General features: G+C 41.3%; 2 protein-coding genes across 13 annotated transcripts in view; both read right to left on the minus strand.

Annotated features, from left to right (window-relative positions):
* Nucleotides 1–3,352: 3,352 nt before the first annotated feature.
* Nucleotides 3,353–15,146, minus strand: VAMP3 (vesicle associated membrane protein 3). Its single transcript, XM_019746802.2, has 5 exons — nt 15,034–15,146; nt 13,060–13,141; nt 6,837–6,995; nt 5,966–6,017; nt 3,353–5,159 (listed from the first exon to the last, which is right to left on the minus strand). Coding segments are annotated over exons 1-5 (315 nt in total). The 5' UTR covers nt 15,036–15,146; the 3' UTR covers nt 3,353–5,139.
* A 3,198-nt stretch (nt 15,147–18,344) lies between these two features.
* The window catches only part of CAMTA1 (calmodulin binding transcription activator 1), an 813,322-nt gene continuing 810,118 nt past the window's right edge, over nt 18,345–21,548 (minus strand). For 6 of the 12 annotated variants that reach the window (XM_074334131.1, XM_074334138.1, XM_074334146.1 and 3 more), the window contains one exon: nt 18,345–19,697. In XM_074334131.1, the coding sequence (XP_074190232.1) occupies nt 19,665–19,697 (33 nt within the window). In that variant the 3' untranslated portion in view covers nt 18,345–19,664. The remainder of the gene's footprint in view (nt 19,698–21,548) is intronic. The other 6 variants (XM_074334135.1, XM_074334133.1, XM_074334132.1 and 3 more) reach the window with 2 other exon arrangements.

Genomic DNA, 21,548 nt, shown 5'->3' on the forward strand with positions numbered 1-21,548 from the left:
GGCCAAGGAAGGAAATGCAGCTTACATTTGGGAGTTGGCAGTCTGTCTGCAGTTTACAGCGATGGGATGAAACACTATCACTGAGAGAGGGCAGACAGGGAAAAGGGCCAAAGGCCGAGATCTGGGGCAGACGGAGTTGTGGAGGTCCAGCAGAGAGCCAAGCAAAAAATAAGGAGCAGGAGGTGACATTGAAAGAAAACTAGAACAGTGGGGGTCACGGAAGCTGGGATTTCAAGGAGGGAGTTGGCAACTATCAAATGCTGGTGAGAAGCAGAGAAAGACAAGGACAGAGAATTTCCTGTTGGAGTTTACCAAGAGGGTGACTTTAGTTAAGGATGTCTTAGTAGTGTGGACTGAAGAAAAAGTGGGACGTGAGCTTATGACCATAGGGAGCAGCAGCAGGGAGGAATTTTACTGTGAAGACCTATAAACAAGTGTTTGCTGGAGGGAGGGATCGCTGTTACTGCCTGTTTGATGGGGTGACCCAGGAAGGAGGGAGAAGTGAAGGATGCAGGCAGGAAGAGCTGAGGAAGGGAATTGCTGGAGGGCAGTCCCTCGTTTGGGGTGAGGAGCAAAAGCCTTGGCCAGAGGCAGGTGCTTCTATTAACAGGTATGGAGGCAGGAGAGGATTGTGTGTGGTCCTGTTGGTGTAAAGACAAGTAGGAGACTTAAATGCACTTAGAGGACTTTTAAATGCTTGCTATTTAAAAGATGAGAAAAAAATAATTATTCTCTAGTAATTGTGCCATAATTGGTTTATTTAGTCAATTCTAGTCTTAGTTTTTCAGATTAAGTTTTCTGCTAGTATGAAAAGCAGCTCAGTTGTAAATAAAGATGTTTATTTTTAAATACACTAAGTAGTCTGGTCCATTTATTTAAACTCTTATTTTTTCTTGATATCTGGTGGTAAGGAGAATTTTGATTAAAATATGTACTTATTTATTGTTTTTTATTTAAGTATAGTTGATATACACTATTCTATTAGTTGTACCATTTCAGGTGTACAATAGTGATTTGACACTTTTATACCTTACAATGTGATCACCCCACTAAGTGCAAACATATCACAGTATTATTGACTACATTCCCCTTCACCTTTTTCACCCATCCCCCACCGCTCCCTTTTGGCCACCACCCCTTTGATCTTTGTTCCTATGAGTGTTTTTGTTTTGTTTGTTTGCTTTTTTAGATTCCACAAAGAAGTGAAACAGTATTTCTCTTGTACTTATTTCACTTAGCATAACACCCTCTAGGTCCATCCATGTGTTTGCAAATGGCAAGATTTCATTCTTTTTTATGGCTGAATAATATTCCATTGTATATAACGTACATCTTCTGTAGCCATTCATCTATATGTGGACACCTAAGTTGCTACGGTATCTTGGCTTGTAAATAATGCTGTAATGAACATAGGGGTGCAGATATCTTTTCAAATTAGTGTTTTTGTTTTCTTCAGATAAATACCCAGAAGTGGAATTGCTGGACTGTATGGTAGATTTTAGTTTTTAAAGGAATCTTCATACTGTTTTCCATAGTGGATGCACCAATTTGCAGTCCCACCAACAGTGCGTTAGGATTCTCTTTTCTCCGTATCTGCATCAACCCATTATTTGTTGACTTTTTGGTAATAGCCTGACTGGTGTGAGATGCTCTCTCATTGTGGCTTTCATTTGCCATTTCTCTGGTCAGTGACGTTGAGCATCTTTTCTTATTGGTTGGCCATCTGTATGGTCTCTTTGGAGAAATGTCTTGTTATGTCCTCTGCCCATTTTTTTCATCAGATTATTTTTTTGTAGAGTTGTATGAGTTCCTTACATATTTTGGATATGAACCCCTTATATCACTTGCAAATATTTCATCCATAGGCTGTCATTTTGTTTTGTTGATGGTTACCTTTGCTATGCAGAAGCTTTTAAGTTTGATGAAGTCCCATTTATTTTTGCTTTTGTTTATCTTGCTTGAGGGGACATATCCAAAAAGATATTACTCAGACTTATGTCAAGTAGTTTACTACCTGTGTTTTCTTCTAGGGGTTTTATGGTTTCAGGTCTTACATTTAAGTCTTTAATCCATTTTCAGTTAGTTTTGCATGTTTATCTGTCCAGTTTTCCCAGCACCATTTATTGAAGAGACTGTCATTTCTCCACTGTATATTCTTGTTTCCTTTGTTGTAGATTAATTGAAGTCTGGTCAATTTTAAAGCAAACAACCCCCACACAAAACCAATAAAAATATCACCATACTTAAAAAAATTTTTATTACTGATGCAAATATAGTATTGTATAGCAGTCAAAACTCATTAGAAAATATTTACAACACAAGGGGAATTTGCCCCTAGTCTTTGACTGAGATTGCTGTCATGAAGGCAAATGTTAAGAAACATTCTATTTCTTCTCCTCCCGATGACAGGTAGGATTGCTTTCCTTACCACCTGAGGTTACACATGGTCATGTAACTTGCTTTGGCCAATGAAATGTGAGCAAAGTTCTTGGCTCCACTTCCAGGTGGACATACTGTATTTTGCTGTGTATAACGTGCACCCACGTTTTTGGCCCAAACTTTCAGGGGGAAAAAAATTTAATTCAAATTTTTATTTGTTTACATTTAGGTTCTTGTTTTTTGTATTATAAAGGAATCCTGAAAATGGCACCAGAAGTTCATACAGATTTCATTCTATAAAGGTGCTGAACCGAAGGCACAATGACAATTCTTTCCCAGGACACACGAGTATGTCAGACAAGAAAAGCAGTGACCATCTATTTCTCCAAGGCAATGGATAAAAGGCAACCGCTTTTCTCCCAAAAGGATTTTACAGAAAACTGGGATTTTATTGTAAACATAAGCAGAAGTCTACTTCCACCCACATTATGTTCCCTTGGGGTTGCAGAGTAAGAGAAGTATATTCAAGGGGAAAGACATGCTGAATCAAAGCAAGAGCCACATTATATGGAGATGTCCCTCACCCACCCAAATTATAGTCCCCGTGTCCCACGTAGGCAGCTATCCACACCACCACACACACAGGGCCAGCTCTGCACATCACTTTTGAGCGATCTTATGTTGGAAAAACTCAGAAGCCACATGCTAAACATTCTGGTACTCACGAGAAAGCCAGTACCCCACTCATCTCATACTGAAAAGCACTTTCACGAGGGTAGTCGCTTCCTTCTGTTCCCTTGTGTATGGGGGTGTGCTGGGTAACAGGAAATGAGAGCGCGCAGTGGGAGGATTGGTGAGAAGCTATGAGAAAGCGGAGCTCGGGGTTACAACGGAGGGGGGAGCCGCAAGGAGGCCATTTTTAGGACTTGGACCAGGCACAGCCATTCCTCTGTAAGCAATACAGGCACCAGCATTGGGTTTATAAACACTTTATTCTGTTCATTAGAGTGGGCAGGTCCCAGCTAATGCAGACACAAGCGAGGTATTCCTGGGTTAATGCAGGAGCCAGTGGGCTACATGGGACTGAGCATTGAGGCCACGGAGAGAGCACCAAAGTTTCAGCTGAGACACGGCCAGAGTTCCGGAGCTGGGGAGTGGGGGTAGGGGGTCACGTCCTGACACCGACAGCTGCTTGCTTCTCACAGCTGGGCATACTGCAAGGCACGTTTCCAACATGACATCAGTTCAGTGATGTTACGGGAACAGACACAAAGAAGCGGAACCGTGTCCCGGTGTGCTCAGTTGTTGTTTGTAAGTCACACACTAGCATGTGGAGGTTAGAATATTCCAGTACCCCTGGGCCACGGAGTGGTAAAACCTCTGTGCTTCTCCCTCAGTGTGTCCTTGCCTGTTTTCATTCCTATCTGAATTCCTGTCCTTAGCCATGTGGCCAGATGTTGAAAGTCTCAACAAGTCTCTCAGATGACAACAGCTATCTCCAAAGCAGCATCTTGTGCAGTCTAGGACATCGAAGAAAGAGTCTCCGGCTAGCTAGCCTCTGTGAAGTCATTCAGCCCTGACCAATGCTGATGGAAAGCACCGTACAGAAGACTTCGGAAGTGTAATATGAATAAAAATAGGAAACAAACTCCAGAAAGCTGTGGTCTATGGGGACAGGGCCACATAACGACCAGTTCACAGATGGTCTCGCTGGAAGGCTACGAAGTCGTGGCTAACATAATTCTTAGAAACATACTGGAGTCCACAGCTGGTAATCTGCAAACTGCTGGTAATATATCTCCAGGTATGAGACTGTCCGAGTCTAGCTTGAACTTTCCCTAACCCCGGGAAAAATGCTGAAATGGAAGGAGAGTCACACCACCCACAGTATGTCAAAGGTAAGAAAGGCCTGTCAGCATGTAGAAGCTTCACAAACAATATCACACCTTTAATTCTGAAGGGCACCTTGAGTTGCATTTGTCACTTTTCTGAATTTAGCTGTCAGGAACAGACCTAAGGACGTTTTACTGGGATGTGACTTTTTGGCAAAATAGAAACTTTGGTCATAGCCATAGTTTTATAAAAATGTTTCAAAGAGATTATTATTTCTGATTAAAATAGTATTTTTAGCAAATGATATAAAACAATAACAAGAAAGTAAACATCTTCATATCTCGTGTAAAAGCAAAAACTCTTTACCAGCATCTTATTTTTAAATATAGCAAGAGTCAGTAGTGCTTATAAACAGTAGAGGGTTCTCTTACAGGGAATCAGAAAAGTAGCAAAATAAGGCACAGCCTGTTACTGTCACAGGTTTGAGTTACACAGTAGTGTTCTTTCTGGAAGGCACAAATTGGAAATATGATTACCCAAAGGTTTAAAGTGTGGATCTGAAGATAATCTCCTATGACGAGGACAACCAACTTGGAAAGAATGACCTTAACTAGAATTTATGGCAATTCATTAGGCAACACTACTTCCAGGCTCTGACACTCTGGAACTTATGTAAGAAGACTGTTTTATCAGCCCATGTATAAATGTGTAAAGGCACTGTGCAAAATGCGGGCTGGGCTGACCACACTTCTTGTGTGGAGTGCATGTTAAAGGAAAGGCACCTTTCCTAGGGCTCAAACTTTACATTAACTAACAGAAAATAGTCGTTTCAGACACAACAGTAGGTAAGCTTGATAATATAGTGGGTCCTAGGTCAAAAGTCTTGAGGAGGATTCTTGAACAGCAGGTGGGAGTCTCAGCGCCTCTTCATGGAGAAACACTCCACACTAATGAGCAGGGAGAGACAAAAAGCAGGGAAAACAGCAGTTTAGTCTTTCAGTGCGATCCAGAATCAACATGGAAGGCTAGTCTAAGTGGGAACAGAAATGTGATTTGGCCAATTTCCTACTAGTGGCTTCTCTACATTCTGTGGAGGGCTAGAGGAGACTGTCAAAAGAAAGGACTGAGGACCTGTTTCTTTACTTAGTTCCCAGGTACTGGGCTAAAAATGGCAGTGGGTTTTCAATACTGTATATGGCAGTAGCAGTAATAACAATAATAGTAATAATAGGGTATATTTATTTATATAACTATATTATCATCATCATTATATGCCAGGCACCATCCTAAGCACTTTTTCTACATTAACCAGTTTTGTCCTCGTAGCAAACATATAAGATCGGTGTATTATTATCCTCATTATACAAATGACGAAACTGAAGCCCTGAGAGATTAAGGTCTTTGCCAAGGCCACACGGCTGGATGGTGGTGGAGCCCGGGTGGGTCACCGGGAGTCCATGCTTTTAATCACAAAACTATACTGCTTCTCACAAAAGGAAGTAGCTGAAGAAAATATATTCAGAGAGAAAACTGCAAGGTCACTGGAAATGAACACATTTTCTCTAATTTCACAGGGTCAATGTTTCTGTCAAACGTCTCAGACTTTAATCACACAGCACTCAAGTATTTCAAACATTTACACAGAAAACGAAAATCCCTGTAGTAGACTAACGTTCCTAGGGAAATCTCATCCTGAGCTCTTGTACATGAAATGACCTTGTGGACAAAGTGTCACTGCGACTGGAGAACTCACCGATGATGATGATGATGACGACGACCACGACACTAATCCCTATCGCCCACATCTGTAACAAAACACATGTGCACGTCACACTTCAGAGAGAGATTCACCTGCTTACTGAAGAGTACCGTGTACTGTCATTGTAGTCACTGAAAAAGAAATCCAGGTGCACGACAGCCAGAAACAATCCATCATTTTAAAAGTCTACGTGGAATATCCTCAATTAGGGCCTGAGGTTACTATTTGCTTTTTAGAAGATGTTCAAGTGATTTGTGGTCCCCACACCAGCATATGCTTGTGGCTACAAGGTCTCCACATCAGGGTGCTAAACCTGCCATTGTACGGGACAGTGTCACCTCGAAGCCAGGCGGGGGGGGGGGGGTCAGGGGGGGCAGGATGGACCTGGGATCTGAAGGCAGCACGTGTCTCTGGCAGTTGTATAAACTCGCTCAGTCCATGCTCCTTGTGTGGCTGCTTTCTGCTCTGCCACGGAGCACAAGTGACTTTCGAGAAGTTCTCTCCTTTGACACTGGAGCCATTCACAGAACCACATGCAAATGGCTCACCATCTCTGGCCCTGAACTGGCGGTGTGTGCCCAGGGCCCCGCTGGGGTGGGGGCAGGGGCTCATGTCTGTCAGTGACCCTGGACCTGCCATTCTACAGATTCCTAAGGTCAGCCACAGAACGAATACGAGGTTTCCTAGTTGTCAGCGTACAAAACGGGCATGCAGACAGTGCTTTAGAGTCAGGGTCAATCCAAATTTCCACGTGTGGGAAGTCCAACTCGCCTCCCAGATTCATGACTGTCTTGTACTTGTAGCCTCTGTCAACCCCCGACAAGGCAGAGGTGACTTAATGTAAAGACGAGTAAAAGGGAATTACCTTACAATTCTTCCACCAGTATTTCCTCTTCAGCTTGGCAGCACTTGTTTCAAACTGGGAAGCTCCCGCCTGCAGCGCATCTGCACGGTCGTCTAGTTCTGAGAGCTTCTGATCTCTTTCTAATACCTTGTCCACGTTCACCCTCATGATGTCCACCACCTGCATGAGGAGAATCACACCAAGTTACAGATGAAGAAATGGGAGAACGGAAGGGCTGCACTTTATTACTTTAAGCTCAACTTTCATTGGAAAGGGGGAGGCGCTCACCGTTTCATGATAAAGACACGAGGTAAACTAGGAATAGAAGGAACTTCCTTAACATGATAAAGGGCATTTAGGAAAAAACCCACAACTGACATCCACGGTCAGTGGTCAAAGACAGAAAGCCTTGCCCCTAAGATCAGGGAATAAGATAAGGTTGCGCACTTTCACTACTGCTGTTCAACATTGTGCTGGAAGTTGTGGCCAGAGCAATTAGGCAAGGGGAAAAAAGGCATCCAAATTTGAACGGAAGAAGTAAAATGATACGTATTTGCAGATGATTCCATATATGGAAAATCCCAAAGAATACATAACAATTAAACTTACTAGAGTTAGCAAACAAATTGAGTCAAGTTTCAGGGAGATCAGCACCCATAAATCAATGTTTCCATACACTAACAATGAAAAGGAAATTAGGAAAACAATTTCGTATACAATAGCATCCAAAAGAATAAAATAAACTTAAGTATAAATCAAACCATGGAGGCAAAAGACTTGGGTACTGAACACTACAAAACACTGAAAGAAATTAAAGCCCGAATTAATTCAACGGGAGGACATCCCATCTTCATAGACTGGAAGACTCAATATCGTTAAGATGGCAGTACTCCCCAAAGTGATATACACATGCACAGATTCAACACAATCTCTATCTAAATTCCTGTGGCCGTTTTTTGCAGAAATGGAAAAGCGAACCCTCAAATTCATATAGAATTGCAAGGCAAGCTGCATAGCCAAAACAATATTAAAAAAGGAAAACAAAATGGGAGGACTCACACTTTCCAATTTCAAAACTTACTACAAAGCTAGAGTAATCAAGAGTGTGCTCCTGGTATAAAGACAGACGTACAGAACACAGGAATAGAATTGAGAGTCCCAAAGAAATAGAGTCCCAAAAGAAATCAACCCAAACATTGATGGCCAATTAGTTTTTGACAAGGGTGCCCAGACCATTCAGTGGGGAAAGAATAGTCTCTTTAACAAAGGGTCCTGGGACAACTGGATAACCACATGTAAAAGAATGAAACTGGATCCCTATCTCACCCCACATATAAAAATTAACTCGAAATGGATCACCAACCTAAGAGCTAAAATTATAAAACTGTTAGAAGAAAACTTTATAAACCTTTATAACTTCGGATTTGGCCATGGATTTGACACCAAAAGCAAGAGCAACAAAAGAAAAAAATAGATAAATTGGACTTGATAAAAATTAAAACCTTTTGTACATCAAAAGACATTATCAAGGATGTGAAAAGGCAACCCACAGAATGGAAGAAAATATTTGCAAATCATATATCTGAAAAAGACGTAATATCCAGAATATATAAAGAATGTTTACCACTCAACAACAAAAAGAGAAACTACCCAATTAAAAAATGGGCAATGGATTTGAACAGACATTTCTACAAAGAATATATACAAATGGCCAACAAGCACATGAAAAGATATTCAACATCCCTGGTCATTAAGGAAATGCAAATCGAAATCACAATGAGATACCCCTTTATACTCACTAGGACGGCTCACACCCAATAGAAGGAAAATAACAAGTATTGGTGAGGATGTGGAGAACTAGGAACCCTTGGACATTACTAGTGGGAATGTAAAACGGTGCAGCTGCTAGGGAAATGTTTGACAGTTCCTCAAAAAGTTAAACATAGAAGTACTACACGATCCAGCAATTCTACTCAAGAGAAATGAAAATGTATGTCCACACAGAAACATGTATGCGAGCTTAGCAGCATTATTCGTAATAGCCAAAAGGTGAAAACACCTGAAAAACCCATCAACTGATAAATGGCTAAACAAATGAAGGTAAACACATGCAATGGACTATTACTCAGCCATAAAAAGAAACAACGAGGTTCTAATATCTGTTACAACTTGGATGAACTTTGAAAACATTAGGCTAAGTGAAAGAAGCCAGTCACAAAAGGCTACTAGTGGATGATCCCTTTTATCTGAAATGTCCAGAATAGGAAAATCCACAGAAACAGAAAGCTAATTAGGTTAGCAGGGAGGGAATGCGAGAAAGAGGGGACGGGGAGTAATTACTAAACGCCTACGGGGTGTTCTTCTGGGGTGATGAAAAATATGTGAAACTAGACAGAGGTGGGGGTTACACATTGTGACTGCACCAAATACCACCGAACTGGGCACTTCAAAATGGTGATGCGGATTTCACCTCAATTAAAAAAACAACAACTCTCCTTACTTAAAATTCCTTTGGTTTAGAAAAAGGACCCAACTTGATTTTGTGAGTAAACAAAAGTTTTACGCAGGATGGAATTAGAATGGGTTTCTTAGCATGAAAATATAAATTTTTCAGAAGTTCATCAACAAAAAGCATCATACCAAAATATTACCCTTTGCTTCAACAATCCATTGTTGTGTTAAACTTATGTTAAGCTAACGTAAATTTAATGCTGCTTTTTAAGGCAGCTAAATGCATAAAGACCAAGATTTCGTTGTTGGACAGTCACAGCTTGTAGGAACATGGAAATACTAGTTTGACTTTCTCAATCTTCCGCCACGGGTCTGCATTTATATAGGGCAGAACAAAGATGCTGGGAGCGCCCTCTAACTCAAGAATTCCATGGACACAAATTTGCTGCACTAGAGCAGTCTACTAGCATCTGCCTTTTGAACGTCAGCGGGCAACACTTGAAGCTGAATTCCACAGAGGCGAGCGCGGCCTGGGGAACAAGAAAGTCAGGCTACGGGACGAGCACTATGAAGACAAATCTGGTCAGAAGGGCTGGGCTAGGCTTGAGCAATCTATGGGCCTCATTCTTAACATTCTATCACTCTATCTTATAAAGTGGTTCTCTTTTCTCCATTTTTTTTTTTTTTCATTGTGGCAAAATATACATTATAAAGTAGTTCTTGGAGGAATGTCCTCAGAGAGGAGTGTTTGTGTTTTAGGTATATGATTTGGTCATATGAAAACAGGAGAATGTGACTTCTGCTTAGATCAGGGCTTGGAGAAAGTAGAGGACAAGATCTTGTTACATTTATGATAGTCAAAATTTACTTTACATTCAGACTGTTAGGATACTTTTTCTAAACAATTATTTCCAGAGTGTTCCCATATTGATTTTCATCTTTTCACTCCATCAAAAAACTATTAGAACTGATAACTGAATTTTAGTAAAATAGCAGGATACAAAATTAATATTCAAATATCAGTTGCATTTGTATATACCAATAATAAAATATCAGAAGGAGAAATTAAGAAAACAATCCCATTTACAATTGTTTCAAAGACTATAAAATACTTGGGAATAAATTTAACCAAAGTAGTAAAAGATCTGTACTAGGAAAATTAGAAGACACTGAAGGGAGAACTTAAAGAAGATACAAATAGATGGAAACACATACCATGTTCATGGATAGGAAGAATTAATATCGTTAAAATGTCCATATTGCCTAAAGCAATATACAGATTCAATGCAATTCCTGTCAAACTACCAAGGACATTTTTCACAGAAATAGAACATATAATCCTCAAATTTATACGGAACCATAAAAGACCCCAGATAGCCTTGGCAATCTTGAGAAATAGTGGGAAGTATAATGATACCTGACATCAAATTATACTACAAGGCTACAGTAATCAAAACAGCATGGTACTGGCATAAAAACAGACACATAGATCAATGTAACAGAATAGAGAGCCCAGAAATAAATCCATGCCTATATGGTCATTTAATCTATGACAATGGAAGCAAGAATTTACATTGTGGTAAAGACAGTCTATTCAATAAATGGTGTTGGGAAACCTGGACAGACACATGCAAAAAAATGAAACTGGACCATCTCCTTACACCATATACAAGAATAAATTCAAAATGGGTTGAAGACTTAAAATGTAAGATCTGAAGCTATAAGACTCCTAGAAGAAAATATAGGAAGAAAGTTTACAGACATTACCCAGAGTAATATTTTTACTGATATATCCCCTTGGACAAGGGAAGTAAGAGAAAAATTAAACATACGGGATTACGTCAAACTAAAAAGATTTTTCACAGCTAAGGAAACCATCAATAAAACAAAAAGGGAGCCTATTGACAGGAAGAATATATTTTTCAATGATGTATCTGATAAGGGGTTAATATCCAAAATTTATAAAAAACTCAGTCAACTCAACACCAAAAAAACAAACAATCCAATTAAAAAATAGGCAGAGGACATGAAGAGACATTTTTCTAAAAAAGACAAAGAGAGGGCCGGCCCAGTGGCTCAGACGGTTAGAGCTCCATGCTCCTAACTCCGAAGGCTGCCGGTTCGATTCCCACATGGACCAGTGGGCTCTCAACCACAAGGATGCCGGCACCTTGAGCTGAGCTGCCTCCCAGATGGCTCAGTTGGTTGGAGCGTGGGCTCTCAACCACAAGGTTTCCAGTTCGATTCCTCGAGTCCTGCAAGGGATGGTGGGCAGTGCCCCCTGCAACTAAGATTGAACACGACACCTTGAGCTGAGCTGCTGCTGAGCTCCCGAATGGCTCAGTTGGTTGGAGCGCGGGCTCTCAACCACAAGGTTGCCGGTTTGACTCCCGCAAGGGATGGTGGGCTGCGCCCCCTGCAACTAGCAATGGCAACTGGACCTGGAGCTGAGCTGTGCCCGCCACAACTAAGACTGAAAGGACAACAACTTGAAGCTGAACGGCACCCCCCCACAACTAAGATTGAAAGGACAACAACTTGACTTGGAAAAAAGTCCTGGAAGTACACACTGTTCCCCAATAAAGTCCTGTTCCCCTTCCCCAATAAAATCTAAAAAAAAATAGAAAAAGGAAAAACTGTCTTAAAAAAAAAGTTTCAAAAAAAAAAAGAGGACAGAGATGGCAAACAGACATATGAAAAAATGCTCAACCTCACTAATCATTAGAGAAATGCAAATAAAAACCACAATGAGATACCACATCACCCCAGTCAAAATGACTATCATCAATAAATCAACAAACAACAAGTGATGGCAAGGATGTGGAGAAAACGGAACCCTTGTGCACTGTTGGTGGGATTGCAGACTGGTGCAGCCACTATGGAAAACAGTATGGAGGTATCTCAAATCTGAAAATGGAACTACCTTATGACCCAGCAATTCCACTCCTAGGTATCTATCTGGAGAAATCCAAAACTCTTAATTTGAAAAAAATTTATGCACCCCTATGTTTATTGCAGCACTATACACAATAGCCAAGACATGGAAACAACCGAAATGCCCATAGGTAGACGACTACATTAAGAAACTGTGGTACATTTATACAATGGAGTATTACGCAGCCATAAAGAAGAATGAAATCTTACCATTTGCAACAACATGGATGGACCTAGAGAACATTATGTTAAGTGAAATAAGCCAGACAGAGAAAGACAAATACCATATGATCTCACTTATATGTGGAATCTAAAGAAAATAATAAGTGAATGAACTAATCAGAAACAGTCTCAAAGATATAGAGGAAAAACTGAGGGTTGCTAGATGGGAGGTGGGGCGGGGATAAGGGGAAAGGTGATGGGATTAGAAAGCACAATCGGTAATCACAAGATTGCCACGGGGATACGAAAGTCAATTTGGGGAATGTAATCAATAATGTTGCAAAGATTTTATAGGGTATCCGATGGACACTTGTCTCATTAGGGAGACCACCTCAGAGATGAAGTAGATGCCTGATCACTGCACTGTACAACTGAAGCTGAACAATAATGAATGTCAACTACAATTTTATATATATAGTTACAAAAACTGGAGTACAGCATTAAGAATAGAGGCAGTGGAAATATAATGGCTGTATGCGATGTCAGAGGGGTAGTAGATGGGGGAATGAGGGTTATCACTGTGTGAGGGATATAAATGATAAATGTTTAACTATTACATTGTTTTGTATACCTGAAACTAATGAAAAAAATTAAAAATTAAAATAAAATTCATCTTTTCAGTGTTTCAAAGCAATACCTCATCCACTTGATTTTGTGTCTGCTGAAGTTTTCGATTACTGCCAGAGGCAGCGCTGGAACCCGCAGGCATACCTGAAGACCTGAAAATGCAAAAGCACGAGCATTAACAAATTATGCTCTGAATACATTTTTTGTATGCATGAAGATGTTATTCTAGGATCCTAAGTGTTAGGAATTTCAGAACTAAAGCAGAAAAAGAGACCCTTCCTGCAGTAATGAGCAAAGGTTCCAATGACATTTCTTCTAATTCCTCTATAATTTCCAAGATTCATCCACATGTTAAAAGTGACCAGGGTCTAAAGTAAAGGTTTAATAGGATTTACTTTGCATCACTGAAGTACCTGATCCTAAGATAGGTAAACTCTACTTCCCAATTTTTTATTACTTTTTAAGAGCCACACATCTACTCAAATGCACTCAGTACTCTTCTGATTTTTTTCACTGTAGCAAATTTTTTTTTTCATAGTTACAAACAATTATAGAATACTCTTTTCCAATATGGGGAAATACATTTATTTACAGGAACAAGAAACAATGCTTGCTCCCTCTTTTAAAAGCTACTCATCTTTTAATATCTTAATTGAATGCTTTATTCATACAGCTCTTCCTTGACCTCTCTGGGGTTCAAGTCCTTATTTTTTCCATTACTTATTGGTAACACTTTGATTTTTTTCATACACACACACCCAGGGTGCCAAAAAAATATATACAAGTGGACACTTTGGTCAACGTTGCTCAAGCAGTAGTTCGCCATAATCAGAGGTGTCTGGACGCTGGTGGTAACCACTTTGAGCACCTCTTGTCATTGCAGACGTCAAACGTGACTTGTATTCATCTTTTGTTATCGGTATATATTGACTATTACAATTGTAATAGTTTTTTTCCGTTCTTAAATGGGTAGACATGTTTTTGGCATCCTCTGTATATATACATATCACCTTCCCTAATGGATCACAGGCTCCTGTGTCTTTAAAGGTCTCTTCCCTGTTTCCAAGACAGCACCTAGCAAGTGTCTGCAGACAGTAGCCCCTGAGTCACTGATTCCAGTTATTCTACCACGTGTCAACGACAAGGGATGCAGCAGATCCCATCCTGCCCTCACAGAGTTTAATGTCGAATAACAGTGAAGGACCATGTTCTAGTGCATTTTCTCCACGTATTGTCCCATTTAATCCTCATAACTCTTTGAGGGAAACACTATCACCCCTATTTTACAGATGAGCAAAGTGAGATTGAGGAAGTCAATTTGTGCTTAGACCAGGTCCTGTAAAACTCCACGAACCCAGTCTTAACCACTGTGACCTACTGGCACAGCTGCCTCGGTGGGAACACTCGAGGGAAAGCACCCGGGAAAGAACCCACTCCTTTCTCCTCTGTGGGGGAGCAACGAGCAGGCTGGAGGGGGACAGAGGGTTCTTGTGATTCCTGACAGCATTCTCTGAATGTGACCACGGTGAAGTCCCCGTTTGGAGGGCCACCACAGGAGAGCTCTGCCATCTTCCGAGTCCACTTTGACCACCGGTGCCTCAAGACAGGGCCAAGGGCCTTCCCCTTGCAAACTCCGGGGCCCAGCTCAGAACCGGGCAGAGAGCGTAGTGACCACCGCCCCTCACAGGGAGCTTGCTGGGGGCGGGGAGGAGGATGAGGAAGAGGCGGGGACCGAGGCGGGGGGGGGGCGCGCCCTACCTCCGGGAAGCCTCGGGCTGCCCCGCCCTTGCCCCTTCCGCGTCCGCCCAAAGGCCGCGGGGCTCTCCGGAGCGGCCGGCGGCGCTGCAGTGTCGCTCTGCCCGTCTGCAGCCCGCACCCCTGAGGCCGATGCATAGCCCAGGCCTCGAGAGCCCCCGCGTCCGCCTGCGCGGCCTCCGTCCGCGTCCGAGCGGAGCCTGGCGGGAACTGGGCCGGACGGGGCTCCCAACCGCATGCCACCGTCCCCGAACCCTGAGGCCGCCCCATGTCGCATCGTGTCACTCACATTTTGGCGGCGGCGGCGGGCGAGGGTCCGCAGAGTGGCGCAGCGGGACCGGAGACTGGGGACCTGGGCTGGGCGGCAGCGGCGCTGAATCGATGACGTCACAGGGCGGGGGCGGGGTGGGCGGGGCGCGCGCGGCCGCGGAGGGGCGCGCCGGAAGTGGGCGGGGCGTCGCGGCGGGCCGGGGCGGAGCGTGGCTCGGCTACTACGCTAGGTCGCTGGAGAACGTCGGGACCTCGGGGCTCGGGCTGATCGCGGTCGCCCGTGGGGCCTCGGTCTGCAATGCTGACTGCGGGTCAGTGAGCGTCAGCTCCGTCTCCCCACTGCCGCCCGTGCTGACGCTGGGGGACGTGGGGCCTTACGCACTGGAAGGGGACTGTGTAGGTAAATGAGGGCGGGGCGCTTTACGTTCTGGGCCGTTGGGTCGTTTCTGTGGCGGTGACAGTATTGGGTGGAGGCAGCCTGTGTATTTCCGCTCAACTTCCCGCATTAGCCTAGTGGCCCTATAGACACCACAGTTTCCCAAGAAACCTGTTAAAATGGGATAGGAAGTCCGTTCGGGGTACTGATCACATTGATTGGGTTACGTTCTCTCTCTCCTTATCTGTGACACAAATGTTTGTCATTGTACAGACCATATTATTTACAGGAGCCTTGACATCAGGGGCTGTAGTTTCTACGTTTCTGTATTCCCCGACCCCTAGCACAGAACAGGTCCTCAGCTTTTGATGGGATGGAGGCTGGGGCACGTGTCTGAATGCAGTGAGTTACTTTGCAGTGTCTTCAAGTTGTGACTTAAAAGTGTTCCCACCCACGTAGACCACGCCTACGGTAAAAAACAAACATGCTACGAAACACTAATAGGTCAACTGGCAGATTAGCTGAGGCATGGAAAACAAACACTAAACTGACTTTTCTAACTCTAAATGCAATAATTTGAAAAGGGAAATGTTCGTGTATATTAGAATAAACAAGAGGGTGTCACAGAAGAGGGAAAATTTGAGTAGGTTCATAGCCCAAAAGAGTGACAGGGAATGAGACAATGATGACAGTCCTCAAAAAAAGACAGTAGTCAGCTGGAAAGTGCCGTTTAAAAACTTCAGAGGACTTTAACTGAAAAGGAGAATTTACACTGGTCTTTCAAAAACCGCACCCAAGTGACTGATACATTGAGAGGTACCTGAAAAGATCATTGAAAAGCAAGTGTTCTAGTAACGGGGGCTGTACTAAGAAGTTTTTTTATTCATGGACATATCCAAAACTATGTAACAACATCAAGACATTGTACCTGGATGTAAGGAAATCCTTGCAATTATTTCATATGGTCTGAAACAAGCTGATCACCGTGGATTTTAGTATCAGGTCAAGTTAAAGCAACACACACACATAATATGGGGAAATTTTCTTCGTTTTTAATTTACAGCAGAAAGAATATAAAGCATTCAGAAAACATTTTCCATATTTTAAGGGCAATTCAAAACATTTTGCATGGTTTCCAGCAGCTGAGTTCTTCAACAGATCCATTGATTCAATGATGCTTTACATGCACAATTACAAAAATAAAACTTACAAAAAAGAAGACATCTAGACTAGTTTTACATGCAAGTCTCAGGGACCCCCCATTGGGCGCCAACTACTGTGTGGAACTGCCATAAGCTACCGTGCAGCCAGAGAGGGGTTCCAGTTAGTGTCTTTATCTCGTTCACACAGTACAGCTGATTTCAAATGGGTAACAAGAATAGCAATTCAATCTTCAGGAGACAGAATAAGATTAGCTATTAATTTTATAATGAAATCCTACTCCTGGCACTTGGGAATTCAGATTATCCAAGAAAGCTGCGCTTACCTAGCGTCATATTCAAAATTAAGATTCACAACCAAGAAAAAGCGGTCAGAAATGCTTCGTTTCAGTGGAAGTGTATTTTTTGTACCTCACCTAGGATTCACAGTTGTACTGGTAGGCTACACTGGTAGGTTTTGAACCTGCCTCCTATCCCCTCCATAAGAACCCTCCTAATTCTATGTAAATCTTTACCTTCCAGAATTTTCTAACTTACTCAGCTAATAATGTAGCATGTGAAACATTAAAAAAAAAATAAATAAATGTGAGGGTTAAAGCAAATCCACTGAGGTCGTTACTCTTGTCAAAAAGATCAGTTATTTGTACCATAATAGATGGAGTAAACGTATCTCAATTCAGTATTAACATAGGATATTCTGAAAGAGCCGGCTTTCACATTCTATTCCCGTTTACGAATGCAATTGTATGTTTGTAAATTACTCAGTGTCCTCCTATAGGTCAAATTGTGTAAAATAATAGGTATTTGGGGGGACGGGCAACAGCTGCAACATAACCCACACATTTAGAAACAAAATCGAGTCAGCTCCGTTTAAAATGTGGCTACTAGTTGTGGGGCTGTCACTGTTGTCAAAGCTGATCACAAGCAGTAAGACAGATACTGTACAGTAATTTGAGGTTGGCAGTGAAAGGAAGTAATTAAAAAACAAGTACAATTATAGAAAAGGCACCAAGAGCACTAACCCCCGTTTTTACAATCTTTTTGTAGCTCCCTTCCTTCTCAAGACACCAGTTTAAAAGCTTATTTGTGAATATTTTTAGGCTTCACAACAAGCCTTGAGTTTTAACATACAGTTGGCAGCCAGAACCAAGGGAAAAAAAACGATTATTTCAGCTTTCCACCAACTGATCCTGAAGCTTCACCTGGGAATTTTAAACTGGCATCAGCAAATGCGAACTCGGTTCTCTCAGTTTACGTGAGTGGTTTAATTTTTAAAAGCATCAGATTTCTTTGGCTCCTCATTATGTGGAAATAGTAATAGACCATGATATCCCTAGACAACCAGGTTGCATCGTTTTAATTTTCAGTTACTTTTTGTGCAATTTTCATTACATTTTCTGATTTCCAGCCGGAGATATGAAAACGTGAGACATTTTTTTTCTACCTTTCGTACTATTTCTTTTGTCAGGTTTTGAACGTTCGAAGTGTTCTTTGTCGGAGCGAGTGGATGGTGTTAAGCTGTATACTGATTCATCTTATGATTATCTGTTTAGCAAAAGTAACTTAATTTTCTTAAGCAATATTAGCATTCACATTACTTGGCACCATTGGCAAAAAAATTTTAAATAAAATAAAATAAACTCCTGGTAGCCAAAATTAAATGTAAACATATCCTTTTTTTTTAAGTAATGTTACTCTGCCTTTTTTCCTAAGTCTAAATACAGTAGCTCTTTTTTTATTTTTTTGCAGTTTAGTCATGCTTTAGCAAAATGTTCTTCTAAAGAACATTTAAAATAAAGTACTCTTATAGTGAAATAAAGATTTTTTTGTTTCATTTTACAGACCATAGCCACTAATGCTTTGCTTTTGTTCATTTCTTTTTTCTTGATTTCATGCACATATCTCTTTGTTTTAATATATACAATATATACAAACAATACATCCACATTTTCTTGCTCATTCAGACAAAACTATACAAATAATTTTATCTTGCCATGTTATTGACCTTTGTGAATAAAATATTTAGCAATTAATATAATCCCTTTCAAATATTTTCTCACTTTCCATTTCTACCTTCTATATATACACAGAAACTGCTCAATTTGGATGAAATATAGCCAAAAATATGGAATTTACTGGCCAGAACGCAGCACCACACTGATCTTTTAGGTGGCAGATGTCCAGGCAAGGTTTATGATTCCTTAGAATGACTACAGTTTCCAAGGTTACTAAAAAAAGCTACATGCTTTACCAATTCTCTAAGTAATTCTCATTGCACATGAAAGTAAGGCAAAAAAATTAAAGTGCTGAACATGAGAAAAGGGACAAGATGATTTCTCGCAGGTTCTTGGGAGGTGGTGGGGACAAGAAAATAAATTTTCAACTCTGTAAGCTGTTTCTTATTATTTCCCATGCATTACCCGTTTACCACACACCCACCCCTCTGCAAATTTCCACAAGACATTAAAAACCTGCAGATTTTAAAAGTTGCATTAAGTGTGCTGTAGAGATTAAAACAAAAACAAACAAACAAACAAAATGAAATAGAAACAGTGAAGGAAATGAGAACACACAGACCCAATAGAGATTTGTAGGATCTAAGCCCTCCACTGAGAATGAATCCCAAAGATTCAGCTTCTTGGAAATACCTGACAGGTGCAGGAACAGCATCCTGTTTTGTTGCTAGTGCATCCCCACCTTCTCTTACCTATATTTTTGGTATAAATATTTGTACAGTTCCACACGATGTTTGAATACAGCCCTATAGGAGAAGGAAAACGGCTTCTTCCCAGAAAGAGGAAGCCTCTTTCACTTCCTTGTGGTGTCTTGTTTTCCCATGATCCAACAGAAAGAAGACTGAGTTCCAAGATGTCTTGCTGATCAAATTAAAAGTTGTCCATGAAGGTGCAAATGCAATGACCAAAACATTCCTGTTAAAATCCTGCAGCTGATCTCTCCAAAACTGCAGAGGGATTGTGTGTATGTGTGTGTGTGTGTGCATGTGTGTGTGTGTGCATGTGCGTGCGTGTGTGTGTTGCATGTCTCTGCTAAAAACAGAAATGAAAACAGTCTGAAAAGCAATGTCACATTGCTAAGGGATGCTGCTGTATATCTTCAAGTTCCTTGGCCTTTTTCAATTCTTTCACTCTGGAAGAGAAACAAAAGAAAACAGCAGGTGATACCTATGTAGTGAAACTGTGACCAAATAAAGGAACGGACAATACCATCCCCTCTGGTAGTGAAAAACCAAAACCAAGACCCTTTGAGGATTGATGGCCAAAGAAACTCCTGTTTAACTGCTGGGGAAAATATTCAGAGGAAGACAGGACCCTTCCTGAACCTCCCTCTACTGTCACGTGCTCTGAACACAACGCAAAACTGAAACTGACTGCATTAAATCAACTGGAACAATAACATGCTCATCTTAGAAAATGTTACTTGTTCAAATAACTTTCTTTGTAGCCTGCAGACCACCGGTGATGCCTTGTAATCCCGTCTGAGGCAAGTTAGGGAAACTGAACACGTATTTATTTGGCTTTGGATATACCTAGGAAATGAACTTGGCCTTTCTGCTTTGCTCACAGACTCAAGATTGTTAGACCTCTTGAACCTGATCATACACCTGCACAGCTCTACGGTTCCACTCAGGTATTGTGGAGTCTTGGATTTTCACAAATCCTTCCTTTCCTCCCAGTCCACGCTGTAGCTTTAAAAGATGTTCAAGTCACTTCCCCCAGTGCTCCCAGATGGACAGCAATGGGTGCACTGCATATAAGGTACTTTGTTCTAGTTATCCAACATGTGCCCTGACGGTTTCATGTGGCCGCCTGATGTAGATGGGGTACCAGGGAAGAGGCTGTAAGCTAGAAAGATATTTCTCTTTACTGACAAATAATGAAGACCTTGCCTTGATATCAGGATGATCACATGCCAGTGGCCTTTAGGGTCTGACTTCTGAAGTCACTGCATGTTGCATGAGTCTGCAGTACTGCGTCCCAGATAATAACATGTTTCCCAGTGGGTGTGAGAGGTGCTTTTAGCTGCAGGGTAGCAGCACTTCCTCAGGACACACACACTCTAGCTCAACAGGATGACAAGAAAATGTCTGATCTGTCTTTCTAACATGGGCCCATACAGAGGTCAGTAATTCCCAAATATAGTTCTCTGATTCTCTAAGAGGAAGGTCTTTCCTCTATCTTATACCAATTTAAATTTTATTTGAAAACAAACACTAGTTTACTTTCTTGATAACACTCGAGCGGGAAGACAACATTTTGAAAAACCAGTAATAAGTTATCACTGTATTATGTAGGCTGGGATTCAGTGGAATGGCACATGTGCTACAATAGCAATTTAAGAAAACAATTATATTTACCCCCTCCATGCAGAACTGTTTCTTAGTATTCTGCAAAGTTGATACTCTCCTCAAAGAGAAGATCCTCGCTTTCAGAAAAAAAGCTTTTATCATTTTTATCATTATTAATACTAAAATGAATTATAATGCTTGAAAACTTGCTTGTTTGGTTTACTTACTAAAATTCAGCAAGCACAGCTTGATCAAACTGTTATCTTCAAAATGGTTAAATCGTTCTTTCTTAACAGGTACACTTAGAATACATTGCTATGTTCGTAACCGGAGCCAGGTATCCTTTCGTTTTAAATTTTGTAATTAAATATACCATGGATTATGAAATTTCCGGGTCATCTGGCTATTACAGTACAAAACTATGCATCGTTAGAGGTCCCTGCTTTTTGGACATGCATACTTGATAAAATGGCTTTTTAAAAATTGAAACATGCCGTATTCTGTGTTCAATTTTTAAACATGCAGCACCTATACTGACAGCTCTGCGGCGGGGAAAATGCAAGGCATGCATTCACTGATGCCACCTTGACCTCTGGGCATGCAATGTCTCTGCACTGGTGCAGACCTCGCTGCTGACTGCTGCCAAATGTGCATGCTCCGTGAAACACTGCATTTAACTTCTGCACTAGTCC

This window comes from Rhinolophus sinicus, linkage group LG06 (assembly GCF_036562045.2).
Source record: "Rhinolophus sinicus isolate RSC01 linkage group LG06, ASM3656204v1, whole genome shotgun sequence".
Taxonomy (NCBI): Eukaryota; Metazoa; Chordata; class Mammalia; order Chiroptera; family Rhinolophidae; genus Rhinolophus; species Rhinolophus sinicus.